At 44.2% G+C, this 14,703-nt stretch overlaps 1 protein-coding gene and 2 long non-coding RNA genes across 9 annotated transcripts in view; 2 read left to right on the top strand and 1 right to left on the bottom strand.

Annotated features, from left to right (window-relative positions):
- The window catches only part of KCNK10 (potassium two pore domain channel subfamily K member 10), a 120,773-nt gene that overhangs the window by 94,933 nt on the left and 11,137 nt on the right, over window positions 1–14,703 (bottom strand). Inside the window, exon 1 of one of the 6 annotated variants that reach the window (XM_039538351.1) lies at window positions 11,335–11,454. The exons of 2 other annotated variants lie outside the window; for them this stretch is intronic. In XM_039538351.1, coding sequence (XP_039394285.1) covers window position 11,335 — 1 coding nt within the window. In that variant the 5' untranslated portion in view covers window positions 11,336–11,454. Of the gene's footprint in view, window positions 1–10,344; window positions 10,740–11,334; window positions 11,455–12,700; window positions 13,059–14,703 lie in introns of those variants that run through there. 3 more of the 6 variants (XM_039538350.1, XR_005598363.1, XR_005598364.1) reach the window with 3 other exon arrangements.
- LOC120405104 lies at window positions 7,371–9,029 on the top strand. Its single transcript, XR_005598369.1, has 3 exons — window positions 7,371–7,654; window positions 8,702–8,858; window positions 8,998–9,029. It is a non-coding gene; the product is annotated as an uncharacterized LOC120405104 (long non-coding RNA).
- On the top strand, window positions 10,944–14,703 carry LOC120405103. 2 transcript variants are annotated; one of them, XR_005598367.1, is made up of 3 exons: window positions 10,944–11,212; window positions 11,353–11,683; window positions 11,850–14,703. It is a non-coding gene; the product is annotated as an uncharacterized LOC120405103 (long non-coding RNA). The 2 variants fall into 2 exon arrangements; XR_005598368.1 differs by lacking the exon at window positions 11,353–11,683.

Here is a 14,703-nt window from a genome sequence, read left to right as displayed (position 1 = left end):
TATACGTGCCAGTGCCCTCTTCTGGTTAGATCCAAAACTGTTCAACTGGGTGTCATGGGTTCAATTCTGTGATGCTAACAGCAATTGTCCCTTAGCTCAGGCACTAGGATCATGAATTTCTAGAGCAGGGGATCTGAGTCTGTGACTCTAAGTACTCCTGTGTTCAAACACTACTGCAAGATGCCTTGTGAGGTATAATTTAAAAACTAATAACTCACTGATCAATATTATTCTTGTGTGATGTATGTATGTTATGTAGTAAGAGTTATGGATATATGCTGAAATTACCACTAAAGAGCGTTTAAACCAGGTATGTTGGGGGGAGTTGGTAAACAGGTCTGCCCTAGACAAAGGAATGTGTATTTGATTTCCTGACCAGCTTGGTCTTCAGGAAAAGTCAATGAAGGTCCATTTTTTTTACATATTAGGTAAACAAAGCTATTAAGCTAACAAGTGAGGGAAGAAAGAGCACAGAGCTTCCTTCACCACCAAACTCCATGTTGCCTTCCTCACAGTTTGGATAAACCAGCTCAGTGCTGTGTTTAAATGGAAGGGTTAAATTAATAAATTGTGATGTGCTTTTGTGTCTTTAACAGAATAAACAAGCCAATCCAGGAGAAGGCTACGCATTGGAGAGTGCTTGATTTGGGGGAAATTTAGGACTGTGTGTGTGTTGGGGTCACCTTGCTGGTTGTAACCAAGGCTGGTGGAAGCTGCTGTGGGGCCATAGACAGGCTATTTGGGTCAGAGCTGCTGAACCAAGGCTGACTAGCACACAGACACTTCAGGGTGTAACTTGTAGGCTGGTTGTGAGTGTCCCAGCCTGTGTGCTCCAGCAGCAAAGCATTGTAAGGCACCCAGGGTTGCAGGAGAAGAAGGGACATAATCCCTTACTGGTCTGGATTGTACCCTGGACCTATAAGAGTTCTAGTCCTACTAGCACCAGGATATTCTGAATGGCCAGGATATATAGCACAGTAACAATAGGGAAGCCCTAAGTGTCCATGTGCTTGTTATATCTGTCTATCTAGAACTTCCTGCTCATTCAGATGCTGGATCTGCTGTTCGACTCTGAAGTTATAGTCAACAATTTTTTCTTTCTCTCCTAATGCTTATCACAGGCAGTTAGTGTGCTGGCTTCTATTATATCTTCAGAAGAAATGGCAAATACGATCATGGAATACCAGACAGCCAAAAAGAAGCTCATGGAAAACCAAAAATATGTAAACCAAGGTAATGGGATCACAGCTGTAGACTGAATATTGGCTGTGTTTGACACAAGCACACATAAGAAAAACCCACTCAAAGCCAGATGTGCATACATATTCATCTGCAACAAGAAAAAACTGTATTTACAGCATAAATTGTAATGCCTTCTACAGTTAATCCTATTTCCCTTACTAATACAAGTAGTGCCATTGAATTTAATGAACTTGTTCACATGAGTAAGGCAAATAGGACTGTACCCATCATCAGCCTCCTCTTTTGAGACACTTTCTTCAAAGGGCAGAACTGAACCCCTGCATTCTATACAGCTCCATTGTAAAAGTAGTTTGCTTAAAACTTCACCACCTTACTTGTAACGCCTGTAGTCCATGTTATAATATGTAAGTTTTATTTTACAACTGTAAAAATGCCTCCTCGGAACTTACGAACTCAGGCAGGAGGAGTGGTTCTGTTACCCATCAAGGAGGACTATCAAAACTAAATGAGCCATTGTGAAGCACTATGACACACAGACTGGGCTAATGGCCCTCTTACACCCGTAAAGGTGCAACATGAAAAGAAGCTTGTTTCATCAACTTGAATTCTAGAAGAAGGAAATAAAGATAGCTGCATGAAAATTCTTCATCTCTTTGCTGTTTGGGATCTCACAGGGCTGGAGCTAGGAAACAAAAGCAGAGATCCCTGGGGTCAACCCTGGGCCATATAAAAGACATTTGATGCCGAAAGATTACTACATCTCTGTCACCTTTTGGAATCATAGACTGTAACTCATTTGTGTGTATATGTTGCCTGCTTTAACCTGCAAAAAAATCATTTTTCCTAGTTAATAAACCTTTGGTTAGTATACTATAGGATTGGCTACCAGAGTTGTCTTTGGTGTGAAACCTAAGGTACAAATTGATCTGGGATAAGTGAATGGTCTCTTATGACTGGAAGCAACCAGAATATTTTGTGATCTTTGGCGTAAGTGACCATTTATCACTAATTCCAGCTTGCCTCAGTGGCAAGACAGACTGGAATGCCCCAGGGGACTGTCTGTAACTCCACAGTAAGACTGATACAGTGCTTCATGAGTTCACATTTGTTGCTACATTGGTGAAATCTAATTGTAGAACATACAATCAGTTTGGGGAGTCTGCCCTGCTTTTCGACAGTCTGTCCTGAGGTTGGCACTCATGGTTGTGAGCCACTCCAGACAGCGTGACAACGTCTTTAAAATTAACCGTCAGGAAAAGGCAGCAATCACAGCACTTCGTACCTTACACTAGAGTCAACATTAGTTTAACTAACACTAACAATACAGGAGATTTCTTCCAAAATCATACAGCAAGGAATAACCCAGTCCTCCTATCTGCATTAAGAAAACCAACAAAAAAGTGTGGCTCCAAATGTGCGTGAACAAAACTGACTTCCTGTAGTTGTAAAATACTGAGATAACCCCGCCTCTGAAATGCTGTGATCTGGAGGCTCCAGTGTGCAAGGAATGAGGCTGTTTAGCTCTTTCTGAATTGTTGTAGCATTTGAATATAATACTGCTGCTTTTCACTTATACAGTTTCTTCCAGCTGTGGACCTCAAATTGCTTTAGAAAAGTTAATTATATTTCACAACACCCCTGCCCAATAGGTAAGTATTAGAAGTGCCACTTTTACAGATGAGGAGGGGGAAAAAACAGAGGCACTGAGAGGTTAAGGCCTGGATCCACAAAGGGACTTAGATGTTGCAACACTGAGTGTCACGGTCCCTAACCTTTTGGTGCCTAGAAAATCACAGGATCAACAATGCGATCCACAAAGCCTAAGTGAGGTGCCTAGATTCTCTATGCAATGAATAGGGAGAGAATGCAATCCACAAAAAACATCACACTAGGTGGGGACCTGCCTAAGCTAGTCAATAGCAGCTGCTAAGCCCTACCCTTCTCCTGGAGATAGGAGCCTAAGTCCAGGCTGCAAGAAGGTGCCTATCTCTGCTTAGCCAGCTACAAATGGGAACCTGGTGCCGGAGCTCAGGTGGCTTAGGTGTCTGTCTTACTCCACACAAAACCCCTGGAGGAGGAAGTGCCCACCTTATAACTTTTAGCCCAGTGGTTAGATTGTTCACCTGGGATGTGGTAGACCCAGGTTAGGTGTCAAAGGGCTTTTACAATCCCTGTCATTTGAATGTATATGATAGTTTCACTATATTTCTCTGTGCAAAGGAAGCTGGGCAGTTAATGACTGCACAATGTGCTACCAGCTCCAAGGTCAAGATTGAGCTTGGCCTTCTGAATACAAGGAGCATCCCTCCAGGGGAAGCATGTGTTTCCTTTGTGGACAGAGCACCTTGCATCACTCTGCAGGGCATCAGCAATTCAGGGATGTGTTTGGTGGGTTTTGAAAGGAGTCACATCCAGCCCTCTTCAGCCTGAAGGACATTCCCCCCTTAGAAGGTGAGGAAAACGAGGGATCCTCTGTGCTTAGAGGAAAATTACTTTGGAGCATTAAAATCAATACCTGAAAGGGGCACTGTCAAGTCAAATATGGTTCCAGTTTTAGATTTGGTTAACAAAACTATCTTTTACCAGACCTAAATCAATACAAATGTTCCTATGGAAATATTTTTTTTCAGTTATTCCAATGGAAACTTGTTTTAAACAGACATTGCCTTGCAGTGTCTGTTAATTATTAGTAGTAATAATTTTGTTGAGGTAGCACTCAATGGGATCAGAAACCTGGTGTGTTGCCCTTTTTAAAAATGTTTGTGGACAATACAGTCCCTTGTTTAAATGGGAGTTTACAATCTAACTTAAACAAGGTACAACAAGTACATGTAACAAACAGGAGGAATGGGGGAGGGAGGATGAGAATCACAATTATAAGGATAAGTTTCTGCAAAAGCTAGCTAGATGTGCAACTTGATGGTCTAAGACATTTACATGTGTGTGGTGTGAGACCAATCACCTGACTTGCCACTGACTTCAGTGAGCACTGGATCAGGCCCTTGATTGCCCAAAATGAGAGCGGCATGTGGTAAACAAACAAGCAACTATCAGTAATAGGTAAAGATGTTGTACAAAGCCAAGATAAATGATTTTTTTAAAAAAAAAGTGAAGCCAAATAGTTAGAAGAGCCAAGTTCCTGCTGAAGTCAGTGGGCCAAATTCTCACTGACATTAAGGGCCCGATCCTGAAGTACCTACCTTTTTTTATTCATTCTTCACATCATTTATGTTTCCTTATTTTATAGCAAGAACAGCCATACTGGGTCAGACCAATGGTCCATCTAGCCCAGTATCCTGTCTTCTGACAGTGGCCAGATGCTTCAGAGGAAATTAACAGAACAGAGCAATTATCAAGTGATCCATCCCCTGTTGTCCAATCCCAGCATGTGATAGTCCAAGATTTGAGGAAACCCAGGGCATGGGGTTGCATCCCTGACCATCTTTGTTAATCACCATTGAGGGATCTATCCTCCATGAATTTATCTAGTTCTTTTTTGAACCCTGTCATACTTCTGGCCTCCACAACATCCCCTGTCAACAAGTTCCACAGGTTGACTGTGCATTGTGTGAAGAAGTACTTCCTTTTGTCTGTTTTAAACCTGCAGCCTATTAATTTAATTGCATGACTGCTGGTTCTCATGTTATATGAAGGAGTAAATCATACTTCCTTATTTGCTTTTGCCACACCATTCATGATCTTATAGACCTCTATCATATCCCCTGTTAGTCATCCTTTTTTCCAAGCTGAAAAGTCCCAGTCTTTTTCCTCTCACCTCATATGGAAGCTGTTCCATAGCCCTACTCATTTTAGTTCCCCTACTTTGTACTTTTTCCAGTTCTAATCTATCCTTTTTGAGATGAATGCAGTGTTCATAGTGTGGGCGTACCATGGATTTTTATAGTGGTATTATTATATTTAGTGTTGTATTATCTATCCATTTTCTAATGGTTCCTAACATTGTGTTAGCTTTTTTGACTGCTGCTGCATGTTGAGTGGATGTTTTCAGTGAACTATCCACAATGACTTCAAGATCTTTCTTGAGTGGTAACAGCTAATTTAAACCCCATAATTTTGTAAATATAACTGAGATTATGTTTTCCAGTGTGCATTACTTTGCATTTATCAACATTGAATGTCATTGGCCATTTTGTTGCCCAGTCACAGTTCTGAGAGATCCTTTTGTAGCTCTTTGCAGTCTGCCTGGGACTTAACTCTCTTGAGTAGTTTTGTATCATCTGCCACCTCAGTGTTTACTCCTTTTTCCAGATGATTTATGAATATGTTGAACAGCGCTGGTCCCAGTACAGACTCCTGGAGGACTCCGCTATTTACTTCTCCCCATTGTAAAATCTAACCATTTCTTCCTACCCTTTTCTTCCTATCTTTTAACCAGTTACTGATCTATGAGAAGACCTTCCCTCTTATTCCATGACTGCTTGCTTTGCTTAAGAGCCTTTGGCGAAGGACCTATCAAAGGCTTTCTGAAAGTCCAAGTACACTATATTCACTGGATCACCCTTGCCCATGTTTGTTGACCTCCTCAAAGGATTCTAATATTTCCCTTTACAAAAGCCATGTTGACTCTTCCCCAGCAAATAGTGTTCATGAAGGTGTCTGATATGTTCATTAATGTGAATTTTAAGGCTCTCTAAAAGTGCCAGCCTATTTAAATCCTGGAATGCTGGACGGAGTTCCTCAAAGCAACAAAAGGGCCATTCCCAGAACTTAAGTGATTACTGGGGCCAAAATGTTAAAAACCAGACAGAGGCGTGAAGGTGCAGCCTGGGCAGTGACAGCACAAATATCTCGCACCGTACTACCATTATGTAGCAACCCTCCCCTGGAGGTATCACCTGGAGGAGCAAATGTATGATTCAGTTTCCATGATCCATTCCTTCCTTGGAGTTATAGCTGAGAAACTGAACAGCCTCCCATTTGCTGTCTGCTAAACTCCTGCTTTCTCTTCTGTCAATTTCCACCTGTATACCCTTTCAGAAAGTTTTTTCATGGTACATTGGTTTGGGGCCGGGGGTGTTTGTTGTGTGGACTGAGAACACCAATTTCATATAAGCCCAAAAAAGAGCCATTAGATGGTAATTTCTTTACCTATCTAAATATTTGCAGTGCAACCAGTGCTGTGGTATCTGAACACTAATTCATTTAAGTGATTAATATCTTGACCTGGATTCAAACCAGCATCCCCACCAGTCCCCTGATTCATGCAATCCTCCATTACAAGATCTTTGGCCTTTGGAAGATATATGTCATTTCTGGAAAACATCATCTGGGATCATTTGTTACAAAATTATCTTGAGAATAACTGTATGTTTGTAAATATAATGCTCATCACCCGCATTATAGCATGTTACATCTTCCAATTGCTGGCTTGCTAGCAAAGAAACATAAATGGGTGTACTTCAGATATTGTAGAGCTATAAAGGTACTTATGTACCTAACTGCCACTTTTGGCCACTAAAACATTTAGGCACCACTGAGATCCTCAGAATCCCTGCTTAGCTGCCACCTAATGCTGTGGGTGCCTAAATTCCCTAAATGCCTCAGTTTCTGTAGGTAGGCATGTGTGAAGCTGCTTAAATCCTGATGCTGCCAAGCTGCTTGGCACCTGGTCTCACAACTAAACCCTGGTGGGAATCTCAGTCTAGGCATTCCCTCCCGATCCCTCGCCGCTGATCTCATCTGTGGGGCCCAATCCAGTAGGTGTTCTCTAAGCATGCCTACTGGATCAGGCCTCACACAAAAGATGTCAGTGGGCACACAAATCAGAAACAACACCCTAGAGGTCATAGTACTCACCTGGGATGTGGGAGATCTGTTTCAAGTTCCCCCCTCTGCCTGATTGGAGCAGGGTCTTGAACCCGGTGTCCCCATCTCTAATGTGATTGCCCAAGCCCCCCCTATGCTATTGAGTATTCTGGGGTGGGTCTCTCAGTCTCTCCTATTGAAATGGTTCCACTTCATATAACTAATTAAATATTCATTGAGCTAGCAAGAGATTGGGCACTCACCTGGAATGTGGGAGACCCAAGTTCAAGCCCCTGCTCTAAATGAAGCTGAGCAGGGATTTGAAAGCAGAGCTTTTATATCCCAGGTGAGCTCCCTGGCCACTGGGCTGTTGGCTGTAATGGGAGCTCACTCTCTCTGATTTCTAATGAGAAAGGACAGACCTGGCTTTGGCACTTAACTCCAGGACATGGTTCAAAGCTGTGAATGCTGAGTGGAGATTGGTGCCTAAACTACTCTCCTCGCCATCTCCTATTGGCTAACTTAGGCTCCTGGCTTCAGGAAATCCCATTTTGAGCATCTAACCCTCTTCATGCATCATATAGGAGCCTAGGCACCCAGCTCAAGGCTGAGGATTTAATTGGGCAGCAGGCACGTAAAAGTTAGGTGTTGTGACGCCTAAATTGCTTTGTGGATCTAACCCCAAGTGAGTACAATATTCTGGTTAAATTCATGCTAGACAAAACTGTGGTCCCAGTGGGTTATGTGTCTGACAACCAGAACAAGGCATATTGAACTGACATGCATTTAAATGCAGCTAGATATATGAAGCTATTTACTGATGGAACACCAGTCACCTGTTTTAATAGTTAAGATCTCTTAATCCCTTTCACAGCCTTCTTACTGACAGATTTTCACATGTGGATCTTTAAAGTATGTTTACACCTCAGCTGGGAATGTGCTTCCCAGTGTAAGTAGACAGATGTGCTAAAAATAGCATTGTGGCTGCATCTCAAGCTAGCCACCTGAGTATGTACCCAGCAGGTCCCATAAGCTAGCCAGAATTACTGCCCATGCTGCCACGGCCACACTGCTATTTTTAGTGCCCTCACTCAAGCAAAGCTGGCACATGTTTGTCTATCCAAGCTGGGAAGCACGCCCCCAGATGCTGTGTAGACATATCCTAAAAAGTGCTATCTTTAACTCCACAAACATCATGGTATTCAAAGACTTGCCTTTCTTTTGCATATATATGCATGCAGATCACCAAATGGATAGCATCTATCTGTGACTGAGTGGGTGTGGTGATCTCTTTTATTGGGCCAACTTCTGTTGGTGAGAGAGACAAGCTTATGAGTTTACACAAAGCTCTTCTTCAGGTCTGGGAAAGGTACCCAGAGTGTCATAGCTAAATACAAGATCAAACAGATAGTTTAGTCTCATAGTTTAGCATATCATAGTTTAGGGTACCTAGAGCTTTTGTATGGGCAGTTTTTATTTTATCTTCTTTTCAAAATTGAACCCTGTCGACTCAGACCTGCATCCCTTATTCACATGATTAGTTCTTCAAAGGGACTATTCAACAGAGTGCATGTTATGGGAGTATTCATGTAAAGGTTACAGGATTGGATCCAAGATGTTTTCCGCCACTAATATTATCCTTCACAGGGCTAACATTTATCTATTTCCTGTGTTTGTCATAAAGCTGTAAATTAACATGCCTTTTTTTGCTTACTTCCTTGTTATACATCAGCATCCTTGAAGCCTGACTGATGTCTGTACAGTTGGGGGAAATAATAGGCCCAGTCCTGCAGTCCTTACTAGGGATTCAACTCAGGAGGGAAGAAACACATCATCTGTGCTGGCTGGTTTTCACCCGATTTGGCACACTGAGGGTTTGGATGCACGTGGTGAGTTGTGACCAACCACTTGTTGGAGGGACCCACGCCCCCAGAGCTGACTGCCAGATAATGGAGCTGTATACAGGGTGCCATCATACGAGCACCATTCCACAATTCCATGTATGATTTTTTGTTGATTTTTTTTCAGATTTTTGGTGCAATTTCCAGTGAGATCAAATTTAAAAAAAAAGACAGCAGCAAATAAACAACAACCAAAAGATGCTGTTACACTCATTCTACAAGTGTTTACGCTGCCAAATTCTGCCTTTCAGAACACCTGATGCCATATAAACACGGACTTATTGAGATAAAATATTTTAAGAGATACTGATGCTCACATTCCTGTTGTGAACCACAGGGTGGGTTTTTATGTGTCTATTTCAGCTTTCACCATATTAAGCAGGTAACAGTGCTTAAACTAAAGCTTAATGTTCTATTATTCAGACACTACATCACTTTTCAGCCTGAGGATATTGATCTAATTTTGGTTGGTCTGAACTAGGGGAAATGTTTTCAATGTCCCATTTTGCAGCTAAGCAGGGTGGGGTGGCAGAGAATCAAAACCAGACCCGCAGAAGAAAGACCAATAACCCAAGTCTATGCCATCCTTTCATAGTTCCTCTGAGCGCTATTAAACAGCTACTGACCGCAAACCTGGACTTAGGGCTTCAACTTGTTCAGATCCTCTAGTGATCGTTTATACAGAGATTGCACGTCAGTATGCTAATGATCAGGACCCTTTCAGACACTTAGCCAATAGATCGTATACTAAGCGCCTCGGGCGCTGAAAGTATTTAAAAAGAAACCCCCAAACACAACTTGGATCGTTTTACAGCAAACCACCGCACTGGCGTAGACATATTCCCCTCCCCCCACCACACCAACACGCTGAAAAACTAAGTGTAGAGTTAATCAATCTACCAGCTTCTGCTGATCGATTGTTAATAGGATGGAGTCAGGCGTAGAAAGGTCCCTCTGGGCTCCATTATTTAACATGCCTTTCCTGCTGCCCACTCTATAGGGCATATTGCAGTAGCCTTTTACCCCAGCTGCCTGCCGAGAGACATTCTCCACCGAGGACACCAGAGCCAGACGTCACCTCTGTGTCCACCCCACACACCACCCATGTACTAGAGACAACGATCACCAGAAACAACAAAGGAGCCACGCATAAAACAAAACAAACAATGCACCAATGCGGTGAACCCAGCCATCCCAGACAAGTTTGCAATGGAAATACTAAAATACTGGGGGGAGGGAGAGAGGGGGAATAGGTCACATCGGGGAAAAAAGGTTTGTCTCGCTTCTCCTTCCCCCAGACCCTAGTAACATTTCCGAGCTTCAAAACACCGGTGAGACTAAATGAGACAGACTGAGCAGCGCACATGGGGAGCAGGCTGTAAAGAAGCATCTACTCGAGCCAAACACTTTCCTCCCAGCCACACGCAGGAGGAATAATAATACCAGCAAGAATTACAAAGTCAGGAACACCAACCTTGAGGATCCCAGTTCACCTGTTTCCTTGGAGTCTCGATTGGAAATTTCATCGCTTCCTTTTGCACAGGGAGGGAAAGGAATTAAATAAATTTCCCAACCTTCCTGCCTCGGTGCTGCAGTCAAAGAAATTAATTTCAAATGATGGGCAGTCTGCGCCGTTTGACTGAGGGAAACCGGTGGTTGCCAAGCAAAGAAACATACAAATACAAGAGGGAAGATGGAAAGAGGGAATGGAGGTTTTAGGGTTGGAGAGTAAAGTGGGGGAGGGGAACACCCAGATTGGGGAAGGGGGGAATAAAGTGAGGGGGGCTCTGAGTGAAAGAGGAAATACAGGTGCTGCACTGAGATGGGGCGTCAGAGCCGAGGTGGTGTTCGCTCCCGCGCGGGGTCCTTCAGCAGCTGGCTCGCCCAGTCCGTTTGCAGCTGTTCCGGTAGTGGCGGTGGGCTGCCCACTGCAGCATTACACATTTGACTGGTACACACGTGAGTGTATCACAGGCTAGCGAGACGCAGACCTGGGGGTGGCAAGGAAAACCAGCCAGCCTTGTTCCCTCCTAGCTACTGCGTCTGGTGAGAAGGAAGCGCACACAGACCCCAGCCCCCACTCCCACTCCCTCCAGCCTCAGCACCGCCAAGAACCAGCCCAGCCCCTCGCCGGGCACCAGTAGCAAACAGAAGTCATCGGCTGATGTTGGAAGCTGCAGCTGCGCGGCTCGTGGGAGGGTGGGGGAGCCCAGCCCATCTGAATGCAGCAGCGGCTCGTCCTGCGGCCAAGGCGAGGCAGCCAGGAAGAGGAGGGGAGCGCGCTATGGCTTTGGTGGGAATTCCGGGGAGCTCCTTCTCTGCCCGGCTGGGGCAGCGGCTCGGTGAGTGCGAACGGGAGCCAGCAAGGCAAAGGGAAATCGACTCCCTTTGTGAGGCGAGCCCAGGAGCTCTGATCGCAGGGTGCTCCGGGGTGGAGCGGGGAGGGCTCTCGGTGAATACTTACTGGATTCTTTCCCTGGAGGAGGAGGAGGAGGCTGCGGTGTGTTGTTTGGTGGAGTTTGCAGCCGGAGACACGCTTGACTAGCTACTAGCAGCAGCAGCACATGGCAGGAGCGAGAGCAGCGTTGGGAGTCCTTGCAGCAAACGGGTGGGCTTTATCGTGCATCCTCCAGCCCAGTGTGCTAGGTGGGAGCCTCACAGCAGGGGCAACAAGACAGAGCACATTCCATCCAGGACCCTTCCCCTGTGCGCCCCCTTTAAGATACCTACAAAGCGCTGGCACCGGACAAATCCAAGCCAGAGCCAGGCGGTGAGGTTCAGCTGGCTCTTGGGTAGCCCCGTGGGAGGAGGAGGTGAGCAGAACTCGATGGGAGCTGTGTGTTCCTTTGCCCTTCAGCGCCCCGAGGGGCCCCGGGGTGGGGAGACGGGGACTCTTGGGCTGTATTTTCTGTCGCAGTTACTAGACGCCTGCTGTTCGCGTGCTAATTCTGCATCCTTCCTCCTCTCTCCCTGCTCCAGGAGACAATCCTTTGACATCCAGCCAAAGATCGGTGGGCCCCACTCAACTTCAGGAAGGAGAGGCTGGATCTTGAGCTAAAATCACAATATTTGTGTTAGACTCTCCCACAGAGGGGTTGAAAACGATCGGAGTCCCTCCATGCACGAGGTTAACCCTGAGTTGTGCCCTTTCTTTGACAGTGGAGACCAACCCTTTGTTGGCACGGAACAAAGAAATGGGGGTGAATAGGGAAGGGGACCAGCTGGCTTCCTGAAGCCTTTAAACTTCCAGGGCGTGGGTGTCTCAGCAATCTAGATCTGCATGGCGGATTTCAATCATGAGAGGCCTGGCTCTGCCAGTGGCTGTATCAGAACCCCCACTCCCTCCATCAGGGGTACAGGAACAATCCGTATAGTGGGGGTACTGAGAGCTATTGAACCAAACTGTAAACCCTGATGGTTGAACGCTCTTCAAGCCAGAGGGTGTGGCAGCATCCCTAGTTCCTGCAAGCCTAGTTCCTGCACCTATGCCCTCCATTGTCAGGAGAGAGGTTCCCAATTCAAACCTGAGCCAAGCTGGAAATTGTTCATTTGGCCCCATCTCTATTGTTGAATGATTCCCCTCTGTGGCTGCCCTGCTGAAGCTGCCCTGGTTACTGTGCCCGGGGTTAGACCTGGGTAAGTGATAACATGAAATCCCTGTTGTAGTAAACCAAAGTTTAATGAAGAGTGGGGCGGCCAAACTTTCTCCTCCTGCAAACTGCAGTTCTGGCTAGTAACAGAACCTGAATTTTGTTTTTTAAAATCAATTTCAGAAGCATTCATAAATGCCCCAATCTTTGTCCAACACTGAACAAGAAGAAAGAAAAACCAATAGTGTGGCACCTCTTTAAGTTTCTTTTGTTTGTCTGGGGGGAAAGCCCCTAAAATGAGGTTTAGTTTTAAGAAACTAGTTTAAAGTAGCGCCGCAAGTTTTCAAAGAGTTAGGCCATTGACTTCCTTCCTTTTCCCTGATCTCAAATCCCCTGCAGTTTGTGGTGTGTTGAATAGGAGGAGAGGAGGTTGCTGTGAGGGAAGACATGGAGGGAATGATAATGAGTCTGTTCAGTCAGACTTGAATTTAACATGAGTGCAGTGATGACACCAGAAGCAGGGAATATTTCCTGGGAAAGTGAATCCCGCTGCATTCTGAAGAGGCTTTGGGATTCCTGTTGACAGTACTTCAGCAAACTGAATGGAAACAAAACTCAGATTAGGGTTTACATCTGTGCTGTACAAACGTGTTACAATGACTTTGACCATGAATAAGAAACCTTTGATGATTCAGGTATGTCCTTGCTTAGGCAGGCTGTTGAGAAGAATTCGAAACCCAGTGTCCACACATCACTAAAGGACTAATGATGCCATGCAAAAGTTTTTAAATGAACTTTTCTGCTGTTACCTTTTACTCCCGAGCGCTCATGAAAGATGCCATCTTGACACCCCTGGAGATTAAAGCCTTTTTTTTCCCCCACAGAAGTTATAGTATGAATAGCAACCCAGAAAGCTTCACCCCCACACCTGTGAACTAGAAGTACCACCTTTAGCTATCTCAGTCTCCATAGCCCCTTTACTATTTCACCTTTCTGTTATGACTGCCAGCAGTTGCTGTAGTGGATTCTGTGCTGTGGACATCTGTCTCTGACAACTGGACCGAGATCACCAAACTCATTTTACAGAGGCTACTGGAAAACCAACCACTTTCAATTGCTGCCAGCCGGCTCTGAATTTAAATCTGTAGCCTAGAGGTGAACATTTCATGTACTCCATTACCAAACTCCTGAGACATCTGGACCCTGATTGTCAGTGTTATCTTATGAAGAGGGATTTTCATATGTTCATATTCACGTTTTAGTAAAACTGACCTCAGGGAAGTGCCTATATATTTCTGACTTACAGTATCTTACAAATTCTAATTTTATAATACCACATTCCTGTCTCCTGACTCTCACTGTTGTAAATGCACTTCCCAAACAGCATCTGCAAACTCTGTATAAACATTTGTCTTGCTATCAGCCATATGGTTTAAGAGACTTGTGGCAAATCAATAAGGTTAATTTAAAAATACAATCAGATACTGAACCACATGATGTCATATAACTTCTTTGCAATTAGTTACCATGTTATGAGCAGACAAATCTTGCTCAATTATTTCAATGCCTCAGAACTGTGATTTCTACTTAGGGGACCAAATTGATACCTGGATGTAACTTCACTAAAATTAAGGGGGTTACACCACAGATGAATTTAGCACAATGAAATCACCTATCACAGCCTATGCAGCTGTTGCATAGGAACTTAACAGTCATCATATGCAAATATGAGACTTTTCACCCTTTTAGTGATATGGATTTCTAAGGAATGAGCAAACTTGTGTCTTGAAGCATAGTGCCTCAAGCTGTTGCACCTCTTATAAATGCAGCAGTCTTAGTACTGCTTACTGCCTACATTGTCTTTTAAAAATTCCAAGTAGTGCAGGATCCATCTTACTACTTGCATAAGAGTATGTAGGATTGGGCCCCATAGCAGTAGCTTAACAAGTTGGTTGGGTTTAAAATTGTATTTTCATTTAAGACCTAATAGGAAGAGGTGCTGAGTGCTCTTAACTTCCATTAGAGTCAGTGGGAGTTGACACTCAATGCCTTACAGGGTTGGCATTACCATCCCAAGACAAAGGGCAACAAGGTTTGTTTTTAAAATGTATTAACAGGAGGAAAAAATGCTAAGTGTCATTTTACTATTCCTTAACAATATGGCATGAGTGATTTAGACACTGTTGTGATGTAACATATGGAAATTTGCAGTGGTGCAGGTGAATAAATATTGCTTATTCATA

Source organism: Mauremys reevesii, linkage group 4 (genome assembly GCF_016161935.1).
Source record: "Mauremys reevesii isolate NIE-2019 linkage group 4, ASM1616193v1, whole genome shotgun sequence".
Classification (NCBI taxonomy): domain Eukaryota; kingdom Metazoa; phylum Chordata; order Testudines; family Geoemydidae; genus Mauremys; species Mauremys reevesii.
This window is presented reverse-complemented; position numbering and strand designations above follow the sequence as displayed.